Here is a 27,425-nt window from a genome sequence, read left to right as displayed (position 1 = left end):
TCATAAAATATAATAGTCAAATAATTTTTAAGTACAGAACCAAAAACATCATTTACTAAATTTATTAATAGAAACAGACTCCTAATTTATATAAAGTAAAAAGAAATGATCATCTCATCTACTAAAAAACCATATATATTTAAATGTATATGATGATTTATATAAGTTTAATAGTCCAAAATTTTAATATCAACTTTAATTGTTTAATTTAATCTTAAATAATAGCAAATAACTTATTGAAATAAGAAATTCAAAATTCTTATTTTCATATATTATTTTGATAAATTTATTTTTGATTTAAAAACCTGCTATTTTTTAAAACATGTATTTCTGTTTAAAATTAAATATTTTTTCTCCTAGTTTGTAACTTTGGAAGGTGGTGATGAAAGGGTGAGGTTAATTCCTGTTCTAACAACAATTCTTCGTCTCAGTCCTGAAGAACAGAATCAGCTATTATCTGTTTCTACTGGTACGTTAATTTTTTCTTTATTTACTTTTTCAATAAATATCTATTATATTTATGAGATATAAATGCATCATGTTAAGTTTAAAATAAGTTATATTTAATTAGTAAGAAATTTGTACATCATACAAGGTGCGTTCCATAAGTAATGCGACCAATTTTTTCATGACATGATGATATGCCGTAACTTGTTCTAACCTGCTGTGCTCGGTGGCGGGGGGTGTTAGCTTCAAAACTCACCCAGTCTCATTTGCCTCCAGGCTGCCGGCGGGTGAGGACGTTCGTTCCCGGGAACCCCATTTTGTGTTAATGTAACACAATGCGATGGATCGTTTTCTGGAGCAACGTTATGCTATCAAATTTTGCGTTAAACATGGGAAGTCCACCACCGAAACCTTTACATTAATTCAGCAGGCCTTTGGGAGCGATTGCTTGTTCAAATCACAAGTCATTCAAGGATGGCCGAGAGGAGGTCACCAACAAACCCCACAGCAGACATCCATCAACCTCCCGAATCAACGAAAATGTGATGTGTGTGCGTGATTGTTTGAACTCTGACCAACGGTTGAGCCTTCAATTGATAGCAGACACTCTAAACATGACAAAAACAACCATTTATTGCATTGTGACTGAAGATTTAAACATAAAAAAAGTGTGTGCAAAACTGGTTCCAAAAGTGTTGACTGATGAACAAAAGGACATGTGAGTGCTCCAGTGCCAAGAGCTCTTGAAAATGTGTGAAAATAATTCAAATTTTTTAAACTCAGTTATCACCAGTGATGAGTCATGGATCTTTGAGTATGACCCTGAGACAAAAAGACAGAGTTCGGAGTGGCACACCCCAGCATCACCCCACCCCAAGAAGGCACGCATGAGCAAGTCCAGGATCAAAAGCATGCTCATTGTCTTCTTTGATGTCAGAGGCATTATCCACCACAAATTCATAGCTGCCAGGACCACTGTGAACACAGCTTTTTATTTGAAAGTGCTCAAAAGAATGAAAAGGAGGGTCACACGTCCGAAGCGACATCAAGGACATGTGGAAATTTCATCACAACACACCAAGCCAGTGTCAACGATTTCCTGGCCAGGACCCACACCCCATTGGTTCCCCAGCCTCTCTACAGTCTTGACCTGGCTCCTGCCGACTTTTTTTTTTTTTTTTTCCTCGTTTAAAAGGGGTCATGAAAGGGAAACATTGGGACACAATTGAAAACATCAAGGCTTACGTTACATTGGCTCTAAAGGACATTCCAGGCCTGGAAACATCGCCTTCACAAGTGTATCAATGCAGGAGGGTGCTATTTCAAAGATTTTTGACTAAATGTAAGAATATGTTCAATAAATGATTTTTTATGAATTTGGTCGCATTACTTATGGAACACACCTTGTATACAGATCTTCAGAACAAATTATTCTAATTGAATCAGTAATTAGCAGTTTTTTTTCAGTTATACTAAACATAAATACAAAAGAATTGTATTGCTTAAATAAGCAAGCTAATAATTTAAATTTCAAATGTTTTCATGGTTTCCCACATCATCACACAGCTGACATAATGTATGAGTAAAAAATAACACTCCAAGGTATTTCAGTGCCATTGTAATTAGATGTCAACAAAGATAAACAATTAAATAAATAGATGAGATCTAAAAAACATTGTTGTAATAATTTAAATTATTATGAAATATTTAACATTATAGATGGGAAAACTTTAATATTTCTCCATTGCCTTCTTTTATCTGCTTCACTGGTTAGTGTGATGGCAAGCTGTATTTTGATGATTCATAAGTCTAAATTTATAGATTTCTTCATAGTTACTCAAGGTAAAGCCAAAGCCTGTTTTCTTTGCTTCTCTTTCCTTCTGTCTGTAGTTCTCAAGGTACATAGTCAATCCTGCTTCTTCCCATCATTTCTTTGATGACTTCTCTGCTTGCACTGCTTTCTAAACACCATCCATATACACCACCAGATTTCCTTATTTTCCCATTCCATACATTCTTACTCTCACATGCAAGAACACAAAAGAATGGCAATGTGTTTTAACTCACACATTGTCTGCTTAATCTCCATCTGTATGTCTATGCAGAGTAGTCAATGTTGTACTACTACATGATCACTGGGCATAATTTGCAATTCTTTGCTTTTACGAAATGCATTCTTGTATATAAAGTTTATCTGTGAGTAGCTTTGACCACACTTATATGGAAGAAAATGTTCTGTTTTCTTTTTGAAGAAGGAATATCTTATAGATTTTGCAGTAGCATTGGACATAACCATTTGTTCACCTTCTGGTATTACATATCTGATTACATAGCAACCATGGATTGTTTCAATACTTTCATTGTGACTTCCAATGTGTTCATCACTATCTGTTTCTGCTAATACTCTATCTCATCCTCCATCATATTCCAGAAATTATCTTTTTCTTCTTTGTACATTAGTACATATAACCAAGTTAATCACATCTAGTTCTACTCTTATTAGTCAATTTCCTCTGCAACGTACCTCTATTACACAATTCTTCATTTCTTTTGACAAAATAATACTGATGCATTTTCCTCCTTTCTTGTTGGCTCCATTATAGAAAATTGTACAACCATGTCCTAGTTTCTTGGATGCCTTGCAACTCCTCTTCTTATCACGCTACCAACATTGAAGGTTTCCATCCTTGTTGCTTGTACAAGTTTGTTTCTTTAGCCCTACCTGCTCCTTATAATACTCTTGTCTGTTTCTCATAGCCTCCAGGCTTGATATTTCATCATAAGAAGCATTAGTCACAGCAGATGTTCTTCTTGATACCAACATTCACTCTTTATCTGGAGCTTATATAAATTATCCAAGCTGGGTTACTGCCACTTGCATATTTTATATAACAACATAACTCATTACACTTAATCCAGCTGACTGTTTGGTACTACTATCAGGTTATATTAAGGCTAATTAATAATCAGATACAAAGCAATTTGGCTATATACAGGCAGTTAGCCACAATCTCATGATAAATTTAATAATTAGAAATAAAATTAATTAAACTGCAATTTGAAAAAATTGGAGACAAATTTCCACTTCCGTCCATCCGTCTTTCCTTAATCTCAAGAACTGAGTTAGATATATGAAAGACAAGACCAGATATGGAAAGCTTAGGGGGAAGGAGAGCCTGATTAACTATATATGAACTTCTGATGCAAACCAGAAGTAACATTCTTTTAGGGGAAAATTTTTGAAATGAAATGTGTTAGATGACCAGTGCTATTGTTTAAGGAAACGTATGATGTACAGGGGAAAACCACTACTAATTTTTGAGGTGAAGAACATATATTTTAAATAAAATAAATTAAAAATTGCAGCCTGGCATTGTGACAATGTATAATGAATTACATATTAAATAAATAATAATTGATCACTAAGAATTTTCTGATTGATTTTTTTATGCTTGATATTATTTTTAGTTATATTTTTGTAATTTATTACATTATTCAAACAGAAATGAAAATTGGAATATATTATAATTTAATCATATATTAAATATCTATTCATATAAAACTAAAAAAAATATTCTGCATATTATTATTTTTCCCCAGCCTATAGTACTAAGAGGGCCTTTTTAGCAATCCATTATGGGTTTGTTTGGCTAGGCCAACAAGGTGGTGAGAGAGGGAGTCTGACATAACCATATGGACTACCCCTGAGGTTTTTCAACCTGTCTAGATTCTATCCAGTCAAGAAAATGTATTATTATTATACCTTTGAATAACGTGTTTTTTTCTTGCAGGTGATTTACCACCCGATAATTCATCCGGTTGGAGTAGTTATTTACATCGATGGTCCGGACTTATTTAGTCAATTCTGTAATTTTACGAGTAGAAGAAATTTTAAAGTTTGTTTCTCAGGTACAAAATTGTGGTCCAAAGAATAACAATTGTAAATAATTATATTATGTGTATAGACATACATACACAATTTAATTTCAAGTTTTTGTACACAATGTAAAGTAATGACAATGAAATTATATATTGTAAACTGCAATATTTTTATTTGTGTATAGCATAATTTCAATTTTAAGATGAAATCTTAAAACTGATGGAAGATTTTATAAGGGCTTTCAAATCTTAACAGATTAACATTCCTATAGTAAATGTATTAAATTTATGAAATTCTTTAATAGAATTAAACATTGAATATTCAGTTTGTTTTTAATAAATGGTAAGAGCTAATATTTATATAATTTTTTTTTTTTTAAATGTTTGGATATGTGTTTAAAAAACTGATTTTTGACTTACTGCCAAAGGTATTGTTTTGAAAATGTTTATTGATCAATAAAGTAAATAAAACAAAATACATGTAACAAGAGATTATTTATATTTACAATTACATTATGATTTAAAGCTTGTTGATAGGATTAGTTTGAGAGTTTATAGCCAAGAAAAAAATTTAATTTAATTTAATTTAAATATTTCATTTATTTTGATTTGGTTGAAATGCAGATATTAATGACTTGAGTTATAAAGAAATTCGTTTAATTAATAATTAATCAAAATCTGTTACATATCAGTAACGGCAATGAATCTAACTTTTCTCATCTATCAATAAACAACTTAGGAACCAATACTTACAAAATGAATTGTCATAATGTCATAATACATTATAATAAATAATGTAGTATTTAATATGACAATAATTTATATATTTTAAAAATTATACTAATGCTTTCTGAGTGTAACTTTAAAAAGTACTGTACATTATTTTTATAGTTATAAAATCTTAGCATTTAATATATTTAGGATACAATAGAAGTTTGTTAATCTGGCACACAGTAATCCAGCACCTTCAAAAAGTAGTCAATAATTTGGAATTGTCTGACGATAATCCAGCATTGAAACTTACTTGGCTATTCAGTCAGTCTTATCACAATATATAGTCATGCACTGTATCATCATTAGACTGGTTAAATAGTGTTTATAAACAAGTCAAAAGCATAGAGCAGGGTGTGCTGGTACAAATGTACAGCAAATCTTGCTCTGTATATTATGTGTTAAAGTATAAAAGTTAGTGATATATATATATATATATCACTAACTTATGTTTACTAGACATTTTTGTATTTTTGCAATCAAGCACCACTCTGGTTCCATAGGTACTGAATTAAACTACATATAAAAAGTCAGTCGTTAGTTATCATAAATAGTACTACTACTTTAATGTTAAAAACTAATTATATCATCATTTGCCTTCAGTAATTTACTAACACACAAGCTTTCAGCATTAAATAAATAATTGCCATAAAGTCTAATATGTATTTCAATTCTATATTTATTTACTAATGAATTAACATATGAAAGACATTTTACATCAAAGTTATTTTTTATATGACTGTACTAACCAATAAAAATGAAATGTATTCTATTTCAAATTATATATAGTATAAAAATGAAGTTTTATATAATTTTAATATACTGTATTAAGTTAAAACTAAACATCTTGAATGAGTATTTCAAATACATATTACTTATGAACATTAAACTCCCAACTGGAGTTTAATGTAGTGTTTCAAAAAGTAACCACAAATTATTTTGATATATCTATTGTTTTATTACTAATTGAATTATATATGTCATTTTTCTACATAATCACCCACCTTTTCAATATTTCTCATACCATTGCATCAACTTCTTTATTCCATCAGAAAAAAGGTTTTTGGTCGTGTGTTCAGCCAGGAATGCACTGTTTCTTTCACCTTGTCATCATTCTCAAATCTTTGTCCTCTCAAAGCATCCTTCAGGGGTACAAGTTTATGAAAGTCAGAGGGAGCAAGGTCGGGACTGAATGGGGATGCTGTAAGATCTGAAATTTCAATTTCTGAATGGTGTCACGAGTTTCAGCAACCATGTGAACCATAACTTGTGATATTTGAGAATCTCCATGACAATATTATGTGAGGACCAGATACTGACATCCAATTCCCTGGCTGAAACTTTTAAAGAAATTCACCTGTGTTTGTAAATGTCATCAGTGATGGCCATGATGGAGCAATTGGAGGATCCTCATCATGGATTGACATTTGCCATTTTTAACCGTGTTTACCCATTTGTACATTCTTCTCTCACCAATACTACTGTAGCATTGTCTATGAATTTCACAAGATTTCATACCCTCCAACTACAACAAAATCTGATGATAGCTGTTTGCACTATAAAGAGTAGCAAGGAAAGACCACCATTTTGTATACACATCCCTTTCAATTAAACATGCAACAATAAGGGTTTAGAAGAGCCATGTGCAGTTTACAAGCCACTGTGGATATAATATATACATATAATATAAAAATTATTTGCACTAACAACTATAACTAAAAAAGAACAATTAAAATAATCATTAATTTTGCACACTATGTATACAAGCAAACACATCAAAATAATGCTATTTTCCTAGGAGATATACATTAGCTACTTATTTAATTAAAAACAAACATAACAAACCATCTCTTGCAATCATCACAGATGATTGCAAGAGATGGCTTGATGCTACTTTACTTCAATTGTTACTCAAAATGATGACCCTGTTGACAACAAAAAGAAGTAAAACTTGCAAGGTGCTAAGTTGGGTGAATAGGCAGGATGTGGTAGCCCATTATTTCTGGCAAGATGTTCTGTGATCACTATGGACTGACATGAGGACACGTCGTGGAGAAGATACCATTGTCCACTTTGCCACATCTCAGACCATTTACGAGATGGACTCATGCAAATAACAAATGGCTTACAGCAATGCTTCCAGAAGCTATATGAGCACTGGCAAAACCTGTATGTTTTCTTCATTAATGTATGTAATAATACAGACACTCATTTTTGTAAATGAAGTTCTCTGTCAATGGTTTGTTTTCAGTTGCAAAGAACAACACTGAACTTTGTCAGGGTGCAAGAAACATTTCAGATTCTAAAGATTTTTTTCCAGGTTTAGTTTCTTGACATGGTCATTTTCCAAGACCAGTAAGATTACCCAATTTGACAGCACCAAACTTTAGAAAAAAGTTTGAATCTGTCAAATCAGGTCTACTGAAGGAAATGTATCTAAATGGTTTGTAAATAAGTCAGTTTGCAAAATTAAAGAACAATATTCAACATGAAATTAAAACATAATATTATATTATGTTTCAATTTCAATTGAAATTAAAACATATTATATTATGTTTCAATTTCATGTTGAATATTGTTCTTTAATTTTTCAAAATAATGGAAAATGCTATAAAAAGAGCCCAACTTCGTATTAATGCTCAAGGTGCACATTTGTCAGATATCAAATATCATGTGTAATATAAGAAAATTTATCAATTTGAAATAAAATATATGATAATTTAAAAAATGAACTCTTATTTTGTGCCATAATTAACAGTATGACACAAAATAAATGTAAAAGTACACAGTAACAATGATGATTCAACTTTATTCTCTTAAATGTAATTAATATATTTTTATAATAAATACAATCAATAATTGGTAAAAGACACCAATAATAATTCTGTTTATGGGAAGAAATATTAAATTACAGACACATCAAAATGATAAAATATTTTATTTACACATTTTTAATTTTTGGTTATCACAATTAATAATTATGATCCAACAACATTATTAATCACATATTTTAGATGAAATGTTTAAAATGGTGTTTAAGCACACATTAGCAATGTGTCGGGTCAAAAAAATTGTTCTTGACAATGTAGTGCACGCACTGCATAATGACATTCCTTTCGTGCCTAATTTCATTGGCTAGAAGCTAAAGAAAAATAAAATTGTCAACTTACTTGTTTCAAATCAAAATCAAAATCAAAACCATATGAGAAATTTTATAATTACTTTTTCTAAGAGAGTATATTGTGGTCTATGCCTCGATTGATTTGTCCTTCGAGAAGGTGCCGTCTGCCTAGTTTTTTTCGATTGCTGAGTGAATTTTGCAGTTTCTTCTTTTGGCACTTTGTGTATTTTATTTTCAACTTTTTCGGGTATCTTATCTAAGATAAAAATTCAAAATTGTTACTGTCCTAAACAGGAATTGATTCAATTTTGATAGCAAAATAGGATTGATAGGATTCATAGTAAAGTTCTTATATAATGACACCTGAACAATGCATAATGTATGCAGCACAAAGACAGGAAAGTGATAAATGAACATATTTTATTGTCTGTGCTCAATACGCACATTAACATTTCATACTATTCATGTACATACTGTGCTTTTGTACTAAATCGGTCGTGTTCTACAACTTTGTAATTGACTTTTTTCCATATCATGCATCATTTTGAAGATAGGAGTGCTGATAGAAGATAGGAGAGGTTCTAATTTCACACTAGGTGCACTGCAAGCAATTGTAGTAAATAGCAATTTTACTATAGGGTAGATGTACCAGTTTTGGCCAGTGTACCAGTTCTGGCCAGAAAACAAATTTAACTTAAAAATATAATCACCACATATTCAAATCTGTCCAATGAAACAAACTTTTATTGTTAACTGTTCACACAGTTAACAATAAAAGTTTGTTTCATTTGTGATTATATTTTTAAGTTAAATTTGATTTTCTGGCCAAAACTGGTACTACACTGGCCAAAACTGGTACATCTACCCTAACTATACATCACATTCATAGCTGTAGCTATGTGTTCATCAGTTGCATTGGTATATAAAGACTTTACTATGTACCTGGTATTTATATATGAAAAAATAGTTAATTATCTAACAAACTAATCATTGTTAATGCATCTAAATCATTTCTACTTTGGTGACACTTTATAACCAATCATAGTTAGTTAAGGATAAACAACCTAAATTTTTCAAAAAAAAATAATGATAATAATAATTGAAAATGTAAGTACAATTTCAAATGTTTTATTTTGTTTTACACAACTGTCAAAGGTGGGTATGCAGGGCCAACCTCCCTGCATACATTCAGTATTTTGCTGTTAAGAAAGAGGCAATTGTCAATAAAATCCTAGGATAAAAACAATTAACAGAATGTACAAAAGGAAGAAGATATTTTTAAAATTCTTGCCGATTTCATAAGATTGTAATTAGATTTGCAGTGAGAATGGTGTATACGTATTTACTGGAGCCATTTCAATGACATACTAAAAATGTAATAAAAATTAAGCTTAAGCTGGCACACTGCATCATACACAAAGCTTGATCTCCATAATAATTATATGAAACATTTCTATAAAAGTGGTCGCCTTAATCAAATCCTGTGCATTAAACCCCATCTTGTCAATGTAATGTGCAAAGAAATGGGATCTGCACGTGACTTTTATCACACATCAAGATGCAATGACTGTCACGAGAACGCACGTCAATCTACCTTTCTAAGCCAAAATGGTGTAAAATATTTCCTCTAAAAATTAAATTGGATTTAATTGTATATTTTAAGGATGAAGACTGGTTATGTCAAATAGCTTATTTGGGGGATACTTTCAACAAATTGAATGATTTCAATCTTCAATGCCATGTGACATGACTATTTTTTAAAGTAACTTTACATGAAAAGATGATAGGAATTCAAGAAACTTTTCCCAACTCATTTTTGAATTTATTGAGCAAAGTTAATGATGCTGATAGGTTTTGAAAATAATCAAATGTCACTTGTACAATCTTAAAATAAAAATTTCTGAAATACTTTCCAGAAAATAAGAAAGAAGACAGCATCAAAGATTGGATTGCAAACCCTATTTTTATACAACAATCACGAATTCCTCTGATCTTCATTTAATTTAAAAGTAAACCACCTAGAAATGTCCCTTGAAAATATCAATCTGTGATTTTTGGATTGCTGCTTGCAAATAGTACAAAAGAGCTTAGTATTTGTGTGAGAAAGGTTTCTCAGTACTTCATCAATCAAAACAAAGCACAAGAATGCACAGGAACTGCTTGAACCCAGGACCAATTCTAACTTTTCTACTTAAAAAGATTCATCTCATTAAAACAAGTTAGAACCACATTAATTAATAGCTGATAGTTATTTTAGCAAATCAAAATTAATCTTTTACCCCAAATTGTAGTGCATAGATAAGTATGTAGTTAAAGTTAATTATATCTGAAGGTATGCAAACAAAAAAGATCAAATGCTGCTGTTCCAGACAAATGGAATATAAAGTACAGTAGAGTCCTGGAAACTTGACTCTCAATAACTCAACATTCCGTAAAACTTTCATGTCATTCAAAAAAAAAAATATGTGCAATCTAATTTTTATCTCTAAGTTAATACTCGGATCAAATAAGTTATTGTTCTTTACCAAAGACACTCGATTATACCATAAATTCCATGTTTTAACAAAGAATATAACCCTTTATCCAAAATGCCACTGCAAAAAGCCATGATGCAAATGTCACTAACTTGAAAGTAATCACTGAATAGCCAATATTTTTTAAAATTAAAATTTAACTAGAAACAGTAGTAGTCACTATTGACACACAGTTAATATGTATGTAAATTTGCACAGATAATACCTTTGTGAAAATTTTGCTATATAGACTAGCATCATTGCTTTTCCATAACTCGGTACCTTCTCAGTCCACATTAAGTCGAGTTTGCAGGACTCCACGGTAGACAAAAGGACAGCTTGACAAACAGCAGTAATGACTTAATTCATTCTGAGAGATGAATAACGTCCAAAAAATGCACTGAGATTTAACTCTCCTGTGTTCTATTTCCAAAACAATATATAAAAACGTGTTTTTACAATTGAATTCTTACAGAAAAAATAATGACAAACCCATCTGTAAGGGGTTATAAGGTTTGAAAGTACTAAATCCTATAATCATATGACTTTGTGAGCATTACAGACTCAAATTCATAATTCTTTATATATTGAGAAAAATATTGCTGGGAGTCTCTCTATAGAAAGATAGAATTGCACTCTAGTAATTTTTCTGATTCCTTTTTCCCCTTGCATTTTTTCAAATCTTATATATTAAAAGCAAAATGTTCTGTCCCTACCAAAACTGAAACCAACACTGTGCAAAAAAGCAGCGTGTAAATAGGTCACATCGGGTCACCTGTGGGGTTTACAATTCGTTCCTCAAAAGGTCCACTCATTAACTTACTCTGTGAATTTGGCATGAATTCATGGAAAGGGTTAATTAACAAAGGGGAAGGAAGGTCTCTGCATAGGGATAGGAGACACGAAACGACTTCACTTTTGACTCAGACTTGGAATTGAAGAGACAGCTATTCATTTGCTCCCATAGCAACTATTCTTTAAGTTTGATTTTTGAATAATAATCTTTGGTTATATACAAAATATAGATATACATATTTTATATTATTTTAAATAATAATTATCTGTAAAAGCAAAATGTTCAGTCACCACCATACACAAATAACGTAAATTTAAAAATTAATTTAATTGATTTACAATTTGAAAATTTCAAAACAACTTTTAAACGGTTTTTAAAGACATTTTAATTTTCAATTGATTTGATTTTAATTAGTTTTGATATTATCTTTAATTTCAGTTTCGGCGTAAAGGCCAGAGTTTTAATTATTTTATTATTTTTAGTTTTAATTAATTCTTGATTTAATTTATTTAATATTAATTTAGTTTTTATAATTATTTATTCTTATTATTTATTTAATTTTGCCTGTATGTTTTGAACCCTTAATTATAGTTTCTTTTAATTAATTGCAACTCTTTTTTCTTTTGCAATGTAACTATAGAAATTGTTTTAGTGTTGTTTCACACAAAAGATAATCAAATTTTAATTTAGTTTAATTTTTTTAGTAATTTCATTAATTTTTATTTTATAAATTTGCTTCTTTTTAAAAATTTTTTAAATTTTAATTTTAAGCGAGTTAATCTTAATTGAACTGTCGGGCTACCTAGTATAAATAGTCTTGCAATAGCAAATGTGCTACACTTTATTGGAATTGTAGTAATTACATTTGTTAGACCGGACTGAAAGGTGGACTCTATGCTGTAGATTTTCCAAGATATCATAAGTCACAATCATGAATTCCCTATTATACATGGATGGAGCTTAAGTAGATCTGAGTAGACCTTATGTAACTTGAGGTTACACGAGATCTCAAAAAGAAAAATCTTTCCCCGAAGACTTTTTCAAGAAAATAAGACTTTGTCTACAAATGGGTCAATCTGAATTAGATTAATTGAAGAGTGCTAGAGAAATCAAGTTTGGTCTGCTATTTGTCTCAAATAGGAAACTGAATAAAGATGTTGTCATCCAATTCTTCAAAACTCTAGAGAATATTGACAAGGCCTTCTACACACAAAATTATTTTACTTTTATCTGATTTTAGGGGGGAAATTCTTATAGTATTTAAAATATAATATTTAAATGTAAAAGTTAGAAGAGTCTTTTTATCATTTTAATAAAAAACATTTAATATTTACCCTCTTCTTGCTTTTCTTCTTCAGAATCTGAACCGTAGTTAGCAATCAAACTTCCTAAAGCCCCTCCAATTTTAGTTTCAAGTGGTTTTTCTTCAATAGTTTGTTTTATTATGATCTGTTCCAAGGGTTTCTCATCATCAGATTCTAAAAATTAAAAGTATAATTTAGTACAAATGTAATTTTTCGATAAATTTATTGAATTGGAAATTGTACCTTCAATTACTTTATCGGCTACAAAATAGGATGATTTTAATTTACTTTCGTCGTCATCCATTTCAAAACAACCTACATGGTTGGAATTCGATACTGATTCATTATTCAAATTTTTATTTTGTTGTGAACCGTTTGTCGTCACATTTTCTGACAAAGGTGTTGCAGAAGTTTTTTCTGCTAATTCACTGTCAGAATCACTTATAGAAAATGTATCCAATTCTGAACAGTTTTGTTCAATGCTAGCCTCATTTAAATTAGCTCCTTGTTTACATTCCGATGACAACAATTCAGAGTTAATAAATAAAAAATCCATATCATCATCTTTATCATCATTGTTTAAAGCAATTCCAGTAAATTTCTGTACCATTCCTTTTGTATTGTCGACATCTTCATCTGATAATACTGATTTTGGAAGCTGAATTGCTTTATTACAATTTTTATTTACAGTACGGTTTACATTTTGTTGATTTGTTACTTTCCTTCTTCTTCTTTTTGTGAAAAACGTCTTTCTCTTTGCATAATAACTATGTTTTTTAAAGGATTTCATTTTCCTGTATTAAAAAAGTAAATTTAAGATTAATATGTCCAAACGATTATTATAAATATTAAAAATATTTGCCGATAACTTAGATATACAGATTAAAAACATATTGAGGATTACACAAATTTTTTGCATGTTAATAAACAAAATAATTATCACATAAACATAGTAAATAAAAGCTCACATTTGATTTACCATACAAAATATGAAATATTGATGTATATAAAAAATATAAACATCCTGTAGAATGTTTAGTCCCTACCTATATCAAAATATTAATAGATTAAATGAAAAGCTCCAGAAAATCTTTAAGATTAAATGTAATCTTCCAAATGTAAGAATAGTGTTGATGTCTCTGGCATGGCATAATCTGTATTAATTTCAAGTATAAACTGATAATCAGAAACAGCTCAAGTTGACATGATACAAGCAAGAACAGATATGCATAGTTCTTCCTTAGCATTTGGTAATGCATTTATTGCATCCGAGACATGTGGACATTCAGATCTTGCTTCAGATCTAACAATCCTATTCCTTAGAACAGCGTTTCTCAACTTGGGGGTCACGGTGATATTAAAGGGGGGTCTCGAAACAATAATGATATCATTTTATGAGAAAAAAATCATTTATTATAAACTTATAAACATTTTACTTACAATAAGTACACATGTAAAGAAAAGAAATTAATGTGATGGTTGCATTTGTTTTTCATTTAAAATTTTCTCCATACGTGGATCTACGTTAGAAACACACAAAAGCAAATTGTTTTCGAGTGATAAAAGACTATTCCTGTATTTAGTTTTTAGCGCAACCATAGACGAAAAACCCTTTTCACAGAGATAAGACATGTCGAAAGGGATTAATATTTTCAATGCTTCTGTGACTAAATTTCTATATTCGTGTCGACGAGCAAGCCAAAACGTATTTAAATCTTCAGATGTAAATTGCAGTTGTAGCGCTTTGTCGGCAGACATTTCGATGAGCTGGTCACGAATCTCAACCGGTAACTTAGCAGCGGCAACAACATTTTCACTAAACGGATTCAGTATCCATCTCTTCGAGAAATCATTTTTATCTTCCGGGAAATGTTCCGTCAACTGAGTTTTTAGCTCCTTTGGGTAGGAGGTTTGCAATAAATGTGGTGAATAATAGTTTATATTTACTATTGGGGGGGGGGCCGCGGAGCTAAGAAGGTTGAGAATCGCTGCCTTAGAATTTATTCAACAATTTACTTACTGTTTTATTTATGGACCTTATGAAATCTTTCAAACTTATAATTTCATTGCATTTATTTCTTTGAATACACAATATTAAACACAATCAAACATTCTTGCAAATTCATTTTTGTGGAATTTTACAATAAAAATTAATAAAATTATTATTTCACCGAAATAGATAGGACTTTATAAATATCCTGTGCTTCATATATTGGTTTTTATGAGCAAAAGTATTTTTAAGAAAACATTATTTTGAAAGCATTTTCAAGATTATTTGCTTAAATTAAAGATTAATATAAGAAGTTATTAAAATTTCTTGTATTTTAAATTATATACTGTAGGCTCTACTTACTGAAATTGCAGATGTTATAAGTTTGTTATGTTATCAAAATCAGCAATTCCAAAATATTCAGTTATTGTTATCAGTATCTTTGAGTAACTAGGCCTTTTTTATACTTTCTTTTCATGCTAGCATATTCAACGTGCAGCTAATAATATGAAATTGTTTTAGGTTATCGTTACAAGTTTTAATCCATACTTTAAATATATTAGTTTAATCATTATTTGTTCACAATACAATAGTTTAAATTGCTGGCATTATTCTATCTGTTGTTGAAGTTGGTAGCAGACAAATAATACCAAATGAATTATTTATTAATAATGATAAATATAATTACACTTTTAAATTGTTTTAACACATCCTTTTAAAGTTAGAGTTAATGAAATTAGATATTTTCCTCTAATTGTAGTCTCATTTCACTGTGTTATCAGTTTAGATAATTCCTAAAGCAATGACAATAAGCAGAGGCGACTGTATTTGAATTTCCAATTTGTATTCCATCTTTTATTAAATACAGATACATTTTATACATATCTTACAGGTCTAGACAAATAAAAATTTCATAAATATTCTATATATTTAAAAAAAAAAAAGTATTTGTTAAAGAAAGATTTAATAATAATTATTATTATATTGAAATTTCTATGCCAAATCAAAATCCTAAATTACAATCAACCAAATATAATTTGCTGGAAATGTATTAATGGTATTTACTTTGTGATTCATCACCATTCCGGCTTCAACAATTAGTTTTACTTATAAGAATGTTTCATTTAAAACTGAAATTTAAAAAAAAATTGCTCTTATTAGCAATGAATGAAAAGTGCTCATTTTGCAGAATTTCCCTTTCTCTAAGTTAGCATTTTTCACAAGCAACAGTTGTTCAATCTTTACTGAGATTCACTACTGTTAGCAGTCAATATTGACTGGTATTCAATCTTAAAATTAAAATACGGGCGTTAAACTACGTACAAATATCGCTATAAATACTGGCGCTTTCGACGAAACTATTTCCGTCTTCGTCAGGCAGTACATATTGTACATAGTTTAACACCCGTATGTTAATTTTCTGGTCTCTTGCTTATCCAATGAATGGCATGAAGTCCAACCATCATTACAGTTAATTCAATCTTAATTGCTTCATATTACAATCCAAAGAAATATCTCTTACTGATTAGTTGATGACTCTGTTATTAGTTTTCTCTGTAAATCTTGCTATTACAGATAACTTCATTACTTAGATTGATCCAATCTAAAATATATAAAAAGCAAAATCATTCTATTTTTTGTCTTTTTTGCACATCACAGCAATGTGGCAGATTGCAAAAATTTATTTTTATATTTAGACATGTTTATCATTTGATTAGTTATGTTCTATGTACATTAATATTTGTAAATGTTTGATTTTTGAAACATTCACCTAATGAAAAGCATTAAAAATGATTGAAAATGTTGTTTTTTCCAGCTGAATAACCTTTTTGCTGCTATTCAAGATTGTGTTTGATTGAGTCACTTACTCTTATTAAACTTATACATAAATTGATTATAGTTGATATCTTTGTATTGGGAAAAGAGAATATCTATTTATCTAATATATAAATGAATAAAGCTTCCATATTTCTGTAATATTTAATTTTCTACATGTGTTGTAATGATTTTACTAAATGGCTGCCCATTGCTAGTTTTGAAATATGCTTAAAATACTTATTATTGTAGTTTGAAACAGAGTTATTTATTGCTGTATATAGTAATGAGACTTGATTTTTATACTTGTTACCAATTTTTCATTAATTATTCTCCATTAGATCAAAAATATAGGAAAAAGCAATAAGAAAGAAAGATACTATTCAATATGTAATATTATGAATATATCTTTTACAAATTATAAATGAATTATGTCAAAACTAAATAACTAACTGAAGTACAGCTTACAGATATTTTTTGTAAAAATATATGAGCAATTTCTCTTCCATTAGAAATGCCAATGCATCAATTCTTGAGTGCAACAATCTGCTTACAAAAAATGGCTGAAAATTTTATTTTATTATAATATAAAACTGACATCTTATTTCATTAAAAACACAATTAAGAAAATATGGGTTCCATAGTCTGAAAAATTTCTTGCAACTAACTTAAACTTCTGAATAATTTAAATCATAAAATTATTTCTAAATGAGATGTGAGGAAGATATCTTAAAAATTAATTTGATTTCTTTTATTCCAATGGCAAAAACTCACAGGAATCAGATTCATGTAATAATAGCCTGTATAATACAGAATAGAAGAGAAATGAATAATAACATTTGATTAATTACAATTTTAACATTCCATTTAATCATTTGAATGTTATAATTACCATGTAAATATTTTCAATTTAATTGTATGATTAATGGGTAGATACAGAAAATATATCTCACTTGTTATATATGAAAGGATGATTATTACCTATTCATCATTTATAATTATTTTAATTATACTCTATATTTTAATTTTGGATTAATAAACTTACCCAAATGATTTAGTCTCTAATATTTCTCCTCTTGCAAGTTTCTCCGCTTGTTCTGCTTCGTGTTTTTTTATTTTTTCAACAGTTGGAAAATTTCTATTAAAAATTTTATAACTTCTTAATTATCAAAAATGCAAATACAAATATCAAAAATTCAAAACAAACAAGTAGCATATAATAATATACAATCACAGTTATAAATTTCAAATTTTAGTTTAAAATCAAAGATTATCAGTATTAATTTTCTGATATAAATTTGAAAAACTCCAGCAATGAGTTTTATAACATTCCTGGCCAAACCTTAAGGTTGTGTGTGGTGCCATCTGTTTTGAGATTTTATTTTCTTAAATTTTTATATTATTAATTATTATAAAATGACAAAGCTTAATTTTAAGGGTAGAGATGAGTTTTATAAAAAATTGCAAATGCTAATAATGAGTAAAATCTTTGTTAAGTCCGACCACACTGAAGATATGACCTCCCCTCTATCTTTTAATTACTAAAATTTAATAGCATCAATGCACCTAATACTCAAACATCCCTGGAAAATTTCAAAAATTTTTGACAAAAGGCATAGGGGTTATTAAGCTTCAAAGTGATTGAACTAAATCATGCCATCAACCAACATCCATACATACAGAAAAAACTCCTAAATTATTATTATTATTTTTTTTTATTCACATTTCTTGACATTTCAAGGTCTTGAATACAAAAATGTAAAAATCTAGGGGAGGTCATTTTCCTCTGTTATATATAACAGCCAGAAAAGTAAAAATACTTTGTGTTATTTGTTTCTTTATGTTTGTTGAATAAACTAGATCATTTCCTTTATTAATTATTTTTTTAAAATATTTATTAGGAAAAAATTTTTATTACATAATTTCTTATATATTATTTAACATAAAACGTTACAAGAACTTAACAAATTAATTTGAAATAAATTTTTATATCAAAGTCAAATTCATTTCCAATAAAAAATAAATTTTATTAGTAAACTTTTGTAAAATGTTTAAACAAATACAAGTTTGTTTAAAGTTTTATTTACTATTTTGAAAATAGAATCATGTATATTCTTTTAATCTTCTATAAATATTGCCAGACAGCTGTGATATAAGTTATCAGTCTAGTGCTATGAAAGATTTGAGGGAATCTCTGCTTCATCTTCAAACTTTAGTTTGAAGATGACGCAGATTCCCATAATTTATCATGTACAGTATAAATTAAAGTGTTGTTCCTTCTTAGTTTTGCTGGCCAATACCTTTGTGATCAGACCATATAATGGTAAAATTGAATCTGATCATATAACCTGAATATATTGGTGTGTCACATTTACAAATTAATCAATCTTTAATTATAAATATCCCAGTTCCATCCAAGTTAACATTAGCATAATTTCCTATACTGTATTCAAATCTTAAGCTAGGTTCACATTGGCATACAAGCCACTATAAAGATACAAACTGCTAGTTTGTTCTCTTTTAGTAATTGTTCGACTAGTTTGTTAGAAGTTGAAAATATCTCATCTTTTGACAAACTTCGGTCAGTTTAGCTTATCAACTTTTCATAACCAGTGTTCAAAAACTCTTTAACCAATCATGTCCTAACTTAGTTTGTGTCAAGTAGAATGATGCAGACAATACTTTATTTCAGTTAGTGTTCATTTTCATTCGTTTTAGTGGTTCATATGACAGTGTAAACTGAGTTTTATATAATTAAGTTCTTCAAAAACTTTTTATTTAAATTTACAACTAATAAATCCATACTTTTTTTTACCAATAGGCTAATTAACTTTGAATAATTTTCATTATATAACATTTGTTTATGTTTTCACAAGTTATTTCCACATTACTGACAACACTCAAATTCCAAAGTAAGACATTCAAGCTTCTCTGAGTATATAGAAAGTACAATGAAATTCATCTGCATAGAATGGGATTTTTTAAATTTCAAATTGAAAAAATATTAGATTTATACATTGATGCATACTCAATCCTATAATGGTTGGAATTAAAAATAATAATAATTAAAAAATAGGATTGAGTATGCACACATTTATGTATAAATCTAATAGATTTTAGATTTGAAATTTAAAAAAACTGTTCTAAGCAATCAAATTCATTGTTCTTTCTATAAATTCTGAAGAAGCTTAAATGTAACAAGCATGCTTAATTAAATATTTATTTTGATATTCGGGTATTGTCAGTAATGTGAAAATAATTTGTGAAATGTACTGTACTTAACCCCAACAAGTTTCAACATCAATTATGCTTATTTAAAATGTATTTATATACTCACAAAAATGGAATAATTATTTTCTCAAATGTTTCAATTCAGGAAGTTCATTAAATTTAATTATTCATAAAACAAGAATTTAATATAAAATGAATTTCATTAAAAATTCAAAACATACTTTCTTCTGGTTTCCCTCCATCTTTTAATATCTTCAGGAGTATCTAATTTCATAAAATAATGTGCAAGACCAGTATAATGTTGCTATAATAAAAGAATAGTAAAATTTAAATTTATGAAATAAAAATTGTAATTTAAATCTTTAAAAACATTCTTACCAATTTTTTATGTAATTCTACAATCTTCGAATGAGCTTGAAAGAAGCAACCATCGAAATCACACTAAAAACAATTAAATAATGAAAAATATTTGGCAAAAATTTATCTTAGAATATGAAATGCAATCTAATACATCAAGTCTTTATTATTTAAACACTTTCATAATTAATATATAAGAGAATCAATCAAAAAATATTTACGATTATTTTAAACTGATATCTGTTGTTATGCATATTATTTACAACTCACCTTAACATGTTGTGCTAAATGTTGATTTAGTTGCCATTGTTCCGAATATGCTCTCCCACAAGGATCACAACAAAACTGTTTACTTCCAACGTTCTGTAACAAAAATATTCAATGTTTCTGTCATGAGAGGACTGAGCTTTTGAGACAAACATTCACAGATAAATGTTTTAGTAACTTGAAGTTTCATGAAAATCAAATAAATAATTATTAACATAATTAAGTTAACTTGAACCTTGTTTATAAATAGGACTTATTATACTGGTGTAGTTTCTGATTAGCAAAGAGAGGAAGTCTTAGCCAAAAGGTAAAACAAAATACCTTTATTTAAGATATTTTGCTTTACCTTTTGACTAAGACTTCCTCTCTTTGCTAATCAGAAACTACACCAGTATAATAAATCCTATTTATAAACAAGGTCCAAGTAGACAATATAAAAACAAAAAACATAAGGGCATAGAGGTAAAAAGAAATAACTAAGTTTAGAAGTTAAGTTATAGTTATGTAATTAAAAATTAAAAAGTACAGTGGAACCTGGTTAAATTGAACCTGGATAATTCAAAGTTGCGTTTACTCAAAATCATTTTCTTTTCCCAATCATCTAGAACAGGCCTGGCCAACCCAAATTGTTTCGCAGGCCACTTTGATCACGTGTAACATTACGGTGGGCCACAATTTAGACAAACATGCTTTTAAAAAAGCAAAACAAATACAAAATAAATAAGATTTTATTGTTCAAGAGTTCATACCAAGAGTTCATACTCGTACTTGCGCAATATAACGTTGACACATGCAAATTTTCATTTATTTAATTGTTTTGGTATACACATAACGGGAAACAAAAGTTTTAATAGATATATAATATTGCTTACTGGGCCACACAATTTAACGTGACAGGCCGCATGCGGCCTGTGAGTTGGCCAGGCCTGATCTAGAATAACATGTTAAATCAAACCAGTTAACTTGAATTCCTCAAAACTTTTTAACTTGAAGTCCAAATTTTTTTTCCCTGACTGATTTGAGTTAACCAAGTTCCATTGTATAAGCATTTTTCTTATTTTTTTTTTGAAAATTGTCAATTTTGACATATATATATATATATATATATATGTAAGTTTCAGGGTGGCTGGTCATTAGAAGCCAGTAGGGACTGGGCCCCACCAATAATTTTATCAAACAAAACAAAATTATTCACTGTCAAAAACATCTTAATTAAGAAATTTAGCATTTTTATAATTAAAATTATTGTTATACAAATAAACATCATTTCCAAAAGAACAAAAAAAAAAAAAAAAATATTTATCAAGCACATTTCTACCATGGGCATCCACAGAAAATTTTCCAGAAGGGAAGCTTGGAGAGAAATAATTACATCAATAAATATTTATGTAATTATTTAATCTGTTTGGGTTTTTTCACATATAGATACTAGAATACAGTATCATATAATACAAAAAGACAGACAGACTGTCCCATGGTCGAGGGCATAAGGTTATATATCTCTATGTTTAATAAAATAACAAAAAGTTCTATACCTCATTTGGCTTATCATTCCCATAAATCATCTATTTTATTCATCTTATCGCAGTGTTTTTATTTATTGCATTTATTTCAACTTTAAACGTATATTAAAAATTATCATCAGTTTCCATTGTTGTTTATTTTACTAAATTGTCAATTCAGTAACTATAGTGAAAAAAAATATTGTTATACATAGGGTAATCATAATTAAAGTTGTCCTATTCAGAGGATTCTGTAGCTCCAACCAATAAATTGATTGGGACCCAAATTTGTGTATAGTACATGCTATTCAAAAAATGTGGAAAAAAATTTTCAAAGAAAAATTTCAGTTACAAAATTGTCCACTTTGAGGTAAATGGCACTGTGAGCAAAGAAATATGACAGGCATAGCCACACGGAATGCAGAGGAGACTGGAATAAAAATGTCGAAACTAGCGAATGCCATTCGGTTAATGTTACCCTAGGTATACAAAATGGCAGCTCATCTCTGACTCCAGCATACAGAAGCAAGGAAACAGTGGGGATGCACGTTTTCTAAACCTAACCTATTCTAATAATTTAGTTGCTAATAATTATGATAATTTATTAGAATAAGTTAGGTTTAGAAAATGTGCGGCCCCACTGTTTCCTCGCTTCTGTATGCTGGAGCGGTGCTTACGAGATAAGAAAGTCTATCGCATTCTGAACTTTTCGCTTCGAAAAGAGGGTCATTTAGTGTTGCTAAATTTTGTCGCTAGATAGCGTCTTAACACCTCTATTCAGAGAGCTAAGCTAAGGCAGTATTACCTGGCTAAATGCTGTCAAATCCATTGAAATTTAAAGTAACGATTATATATTTTGTTTATAAATGTTTTTCAAGTGTAGAAACTACCCAGTTGTTTTATTGGCTTTAAAACTTTATGTAAACTTTTTAATCAAAATTTTATTAACCCAACTGCATCTAATGAATATATATATAATATAGTCTACATGTTTATCTTTTATGCATTTACATGGTATGTTATAAGAATTTAGTAAAAGTCTATTAATAAAAATTATTTGTGTGAATATCTCTTTCCATAAATACTTATAAAATTATTGTTTATTAGTAATTATTTTTTTTCATGCATTCTAAATCCTGAGATATGATTTCTTAAATTATTGATTTTTAATTAATGAGAAAAATTTTTTAGATTATTTCACTACTGAAGAAATTTATAGTTACTCTTATTTTTCTACAAATGATAAGCTTTCATGTGATATTAAATGTAACTGAAACCAGGTATTACATCATGTAATAAGATTTTTTTTCTATTTAAAATCAAATGTAAGACACTTGAAAATTTTTATAAAAATTTATAAAAAATATGGGGATACTGTAGATTGCTAACTATGGAATTTCAGGACTTTGAGTATATATCTGAACTGAGAGGACCGAGACGAGTTCAACGATACCCTACTTTTGGACTGGAGACGAAAAATAAGAAAGTTATCATAGTTTGTAAGTTATCATACATTTTTAATGCTTTCAAACAGACGGCACCGTAGTTGCTAGTGCTGCCATCTCGCGGTAAAGTCTGCAAACAAATTTTAAAAAAAACACGCTGAAAGGCAAGAAATTGCACGAACAGTCGAACGCCACTTCCTTTTTTTTCTTTTGTTCAAGAACTACTGTAAATCAATAACTAGTGACGTTAAATAATCGGCAGCCTGTTGGTGGCTCCCCTCCTGGGAAGTCCATCGGGAGCACGAACAGTCGAATGCCAGTTCCTTTCTTTTCCTTTTGTTCAAGCATCGCGACTCCCGATCGCGATAGCATGGTCGGCTCGTAGTACTAGCTGACCGTGAGCGATAGAGAGACTGAGGGGCCATAGCCCCCGAGATCGACTAGCAAGGATGTGTGAAAAGGACTTAACTCGAACTGTAGATGATCAGTGTGCTCATAGATCAACATCTGCCACTGTTGAAGGTATATATGGCCGACTTGCCTGACTGCCTGTTAAACACGCAATAGGCTTAGCGGAGAGAGCGACGCAACTCCTGATCATCACGCAATTGCCAAAAAAAGTATGACAACTTTCTTATTTTTTGCCTCTGGCCCAAAAGTAAGGTACCATTGAACTCATCTCGGTCCCCTTAGGTCCATACTCAAAGTCCCGAAATTCCATAGCTAGTAATCTATAGTACACCCAAAAATATAAATATAAAACAAAAATATGATAAATACAGTTAAAGAAATTTCCAAATTTTGTTTTTTGAAAGATTAGAAGATAGGATCATATGCAATGCTTCTTTCAAATCAATACACAAAACATGTTTAAAATACTCCTCTTTTCTATCTTTATGTCAGAAATAAAAAAGATACAAAATATAATTTTATCAATCAATCATTTATAAGAAAGCATTTGTCATTTAAAATTAATTAGTGCTATGCCTTTTGCTTTTTCAATTTAATCATGACATAATATTATGATAATATATCATGTGATTCTTAAAATAATATTTTAATAATGTAAATATATAAATATTATACAGAACAAATAAACCAGGCAAAAGGAGGATATATCCCGATTATCCATATCCTCTTAAGTTATTATGAGTATGAGAAATTGCTTCTTTAACAAAATGATTTAAATAAGGTGCTTCATGTTGTAAGGAGTGAAGGAATAAACTTTAAAATTTATATCAGGAACTTACTAACGAAGAATGTCAAGGATAAGTCAATATACGTGATATCATCCATTTGTTTGTAATAAATTAACTCTGTGCCTTTGTTTCACTTATATTTTTTAATATTGCAATAATAGAACAAAAACACGACTAAATACCACGCCCCTATTCACTTTCCAATCATGGTATATTTACACCGATTGCATTCTGTCACATGATTGGAAAACACTCCTAGTAACCAAGGATTATATACTACATAATTAATCTAGTCCTTGTAGACAAGACATTCCACTTTACAGAGATTAAATATGAAAAACGGGAGCACCGGATGACAGGTACAATATTGTTTCATAAAGTAACTTTCTCAAGGGAGTATTTTCTTTCACTAGTGTTCTCCATAAATGAGTGGATTGCAAATGCATTTAGTACGTAATCCCGTTGTATATTTTCTCTCATATAAATCAGAATAAACATATACGAGCGTTACTCGTAAGCAATAATATATACAAGGCACTACCCATTGCAACGCTCGGGCTTAGGGATGTAGTAGCGCCCCTGCTGGCCACCGCAAAAAACCGTTTTGTCTCCCTGCGCATACTCGAAATGCAATAGCCTCTTTTATCTCGTAAGCAATGGCTGGAGTCAGAGATGAGCCGCCATTTTGTATACCTAGGGTAACATTAACCTGCCATTCTTATCGGTTAGTTATGATGGCCATCTAACTATCTTAACTGGTTAGCTGTTTCCATTGAGGACTTTAGGAAAATTCTCATATATGAAAGTCATTTATAATTTATAGTATAAAATGTTACACATATTTTATAAAATAAAATCATTATATGTTATTTGAGTAAAATTGCAACTCTGAATGAGGAACCCCCCCCGAATTTTAGAATCTACAGCTTCTGATATGACCCCAACCGCCTCAGTTAGAACTGCATTTGTGCCGTTATTCGAACAGTGTGTTAGCTACAGATGAAATAAATTAATAAATTATTTTCAATTCGTTACAAACTATGACCTTACATTTCCTTTTCCGTAGAACCGTATATATCCAGAATTGTTCGACGATTTATATTTAGGTTGAGAATAACTTTTCTTAATACACAAACTATTATTATTAGTGGCAGTAGTAGTAGTAGTAGTAGTAGTAAATCCACTTCCCAGAGTGAAAAATGGGGAATTGTCATAAACTCCATTCTCATTATTCGAATAACTAGTAAAAACAGAAGGTGATGGCAGTGATTTTGAACTATTTCTGCCACATTCGGTGGAAAAAGTCGGCAAGGAATACATTTCGCCTTTCTTTAATTATTGTTTCTGCTGTGTCTTCCACGTAAAAATAAAAGCACGTGTTCACACTCGTAAAACAGACTCCATTTTTATTCTGTGCTGCTGCATTGTTGCCAGTTGTCACGAATCCCGAAAAAAAAATTTTTTTCTTTTTTGAAAATATGTGAAAAATCATTTATTAAAATAAATACAGTATATTTGATAATAATATTTTTCCATCTCAAATATTGATTTTAAATTAAGTTTTGGTGAAAAATGCTTTAATTGTATTTTTTTTAAACTCTTTCCGCCCCGTGGGCACTAAGAGGGCCTCTTTTGCAAGCCATTATAGGTTCGGCCACAGCCTACAATAAGAAACAGCCTAGTCATTTGCTCTGAACACGTGTGTCGATTCCTGAGGCGGTTTGCACATAGTCCTCACTAGGAGCGCTGATGACCGGACTATTCGATCAAGTGATCAATGCTAATTCTGTTGTAAAGACGTGGTTATAATATATTTAAAAAATTAAAATTTTGAAAATATTTTACATCAAGATATTGGTAAATTTTTATAAAGTTTGATTTAAAATGGTTCATTGCTCTGTGCCGTTTTGTACATCAAATAAATCAAAAAAAGATGGAACAAGTTTTCACGAATATCCAGCGGAAGAGAGTTTACGTTTAAAATGGATAAAAGCTGTCAGTAGAAAAGGTAAGATTTATTTAATACTCCATAATTAAATAATGTAGGAAAAACGAATAATTTTATAACATCTATGCTACTTGCCATTGATGCTACACTTTTGCAATTATTTTATTATATGCTGTAAGGGTTCGTGCAAAACCACGTGTCCCCTTATAGAGAGGTTTCATGTCGACATCACGAGTGACGTCATGAGCATGCGCAATTGTCCAGCGCCATCTTTGTGACTGTGACTTGTTTACGTTTTGTGTGTGTTCACGTGCGTTTTAACTGGAGTTCTTATGTTGTTTTTTTCGTCGCGAATATCACTATGGTGATTTGTTGTGTAATTGGGTGTAATGCTAGTTCACTCAAGAACAAAGGAACATCATTTTTTAAAATTCCCGGCATTATTTGTCATCAAGGATCTCAAACTGAGGAGCTTTCACGACGAAGGCAAACTGCATGGCTCTCGAGAATTAACCGGAAAAATTTCGTTACGAATAAAGTGAATATCAATACAAGAGTTTGTCAGAAACATTTCATTTCAATATTTACGTTAATAAACACTAAGTTATATTTTAAAACCTAAAAGAGTTTACTGATTTGCTTATATTAATTTAGTTAGGTATAATGCATTTATAAACGAATAACTAACGTAATTTCAGGCTTTAGCTAGTGCAAACTTATAAACATTACACGTTAAAACGAAAAGCAAGTAGACTTATTATATGCTAGTTTCAACTAGAAAATAAAGGTACTGAACAATTTGAATTAAAAAATTTCCACAGCTGTTTTTAATTAGACTTT

The 27,425-nt window shown here is 29.8% G+C and overlaps 2 protein-coding genes across 2 annotated transcripts in view; one reads left to right on the top strand and one right to left on the bottom strand.

Moving 5' to 3' along the window:
* LOC136989028 (GRIP and coiled-coil domain-containing protein 2-like) overlaps window positions 1–4,680 on the top strand; it is a 39,676-nt gene extending 34,996 nt beyond the window's left edge. Inside the window, exons 21-22 of the mRNA XM_067287070.1 lie at window positions 361–469; window positions 4,239–4,680. Coding sequence (XP_067143171.1) covers window positions 361–469; window positions 4,239–4,306 — 177 coding nt within the window. The 3' untranslated portion in view covers window positions 4,307–4,680. The remainder of the gene's footprint in view (window positions 1–360; window positions 470–4,238) is intronic.
* A 3,336-nt stretch (window positions 4,681–8,016) lies between these two features.
* Nufip (nuclear FMR1 interacting protein 1) lies at window positions 8,017–26,065 on the bottom strand. The gene is made up of 9 exons (XM_067287021.1): window positions 25,688–26,065; window positions 20,495–20,587; window positions 20,246–20,308; window positions 20,089–20,171; window positions 17,682–17,774; window positions 13,075–13,625; window positions 12,862–13,005; window positions 8,320–8,474; window positions 8,017–8,239 (listed from the first exon to the last, which is right to left on the bottom strand). The coding sequence occupies exons 1-9, from the start codon at window positions 25,955–25,957 to the stop codon at window positions 8,144–8,146; spliced, it is 1,548 nt and encodes a 515-aa protein (XP_067143122.1). The 5' UTR covers window positions 25,958–26,065; the 3' UTR covers window positions 8,017–8,143.
* Between the last annotated feature and the right edge of the window lie 1,360 nt (window positions 26,066–27,425).

The sequence above is a fragment of the Centruroides vittatus genome, unplaced genomic scaffold (genome assembly GCF_030686945.1).
Source record: "Centruroides vittatus isolate TY-2023 unplaced genomic scaffold, ASM3068694v2 scaffold_435, whole genome shotgun sequence".
NCBI classification, from domain to species: domain Eukaryota; kingdom Metazoa; phylum Arthropoda; class Arachnida; order Scorpiones; family Buthidae; genus Centruroides; species Centruroides vittatus.
The sequence above is the reverse complement of the archived record's forward strand: the minus strand, read 5'-3'. Positions and strand labels throughout refer to the sequence as shown.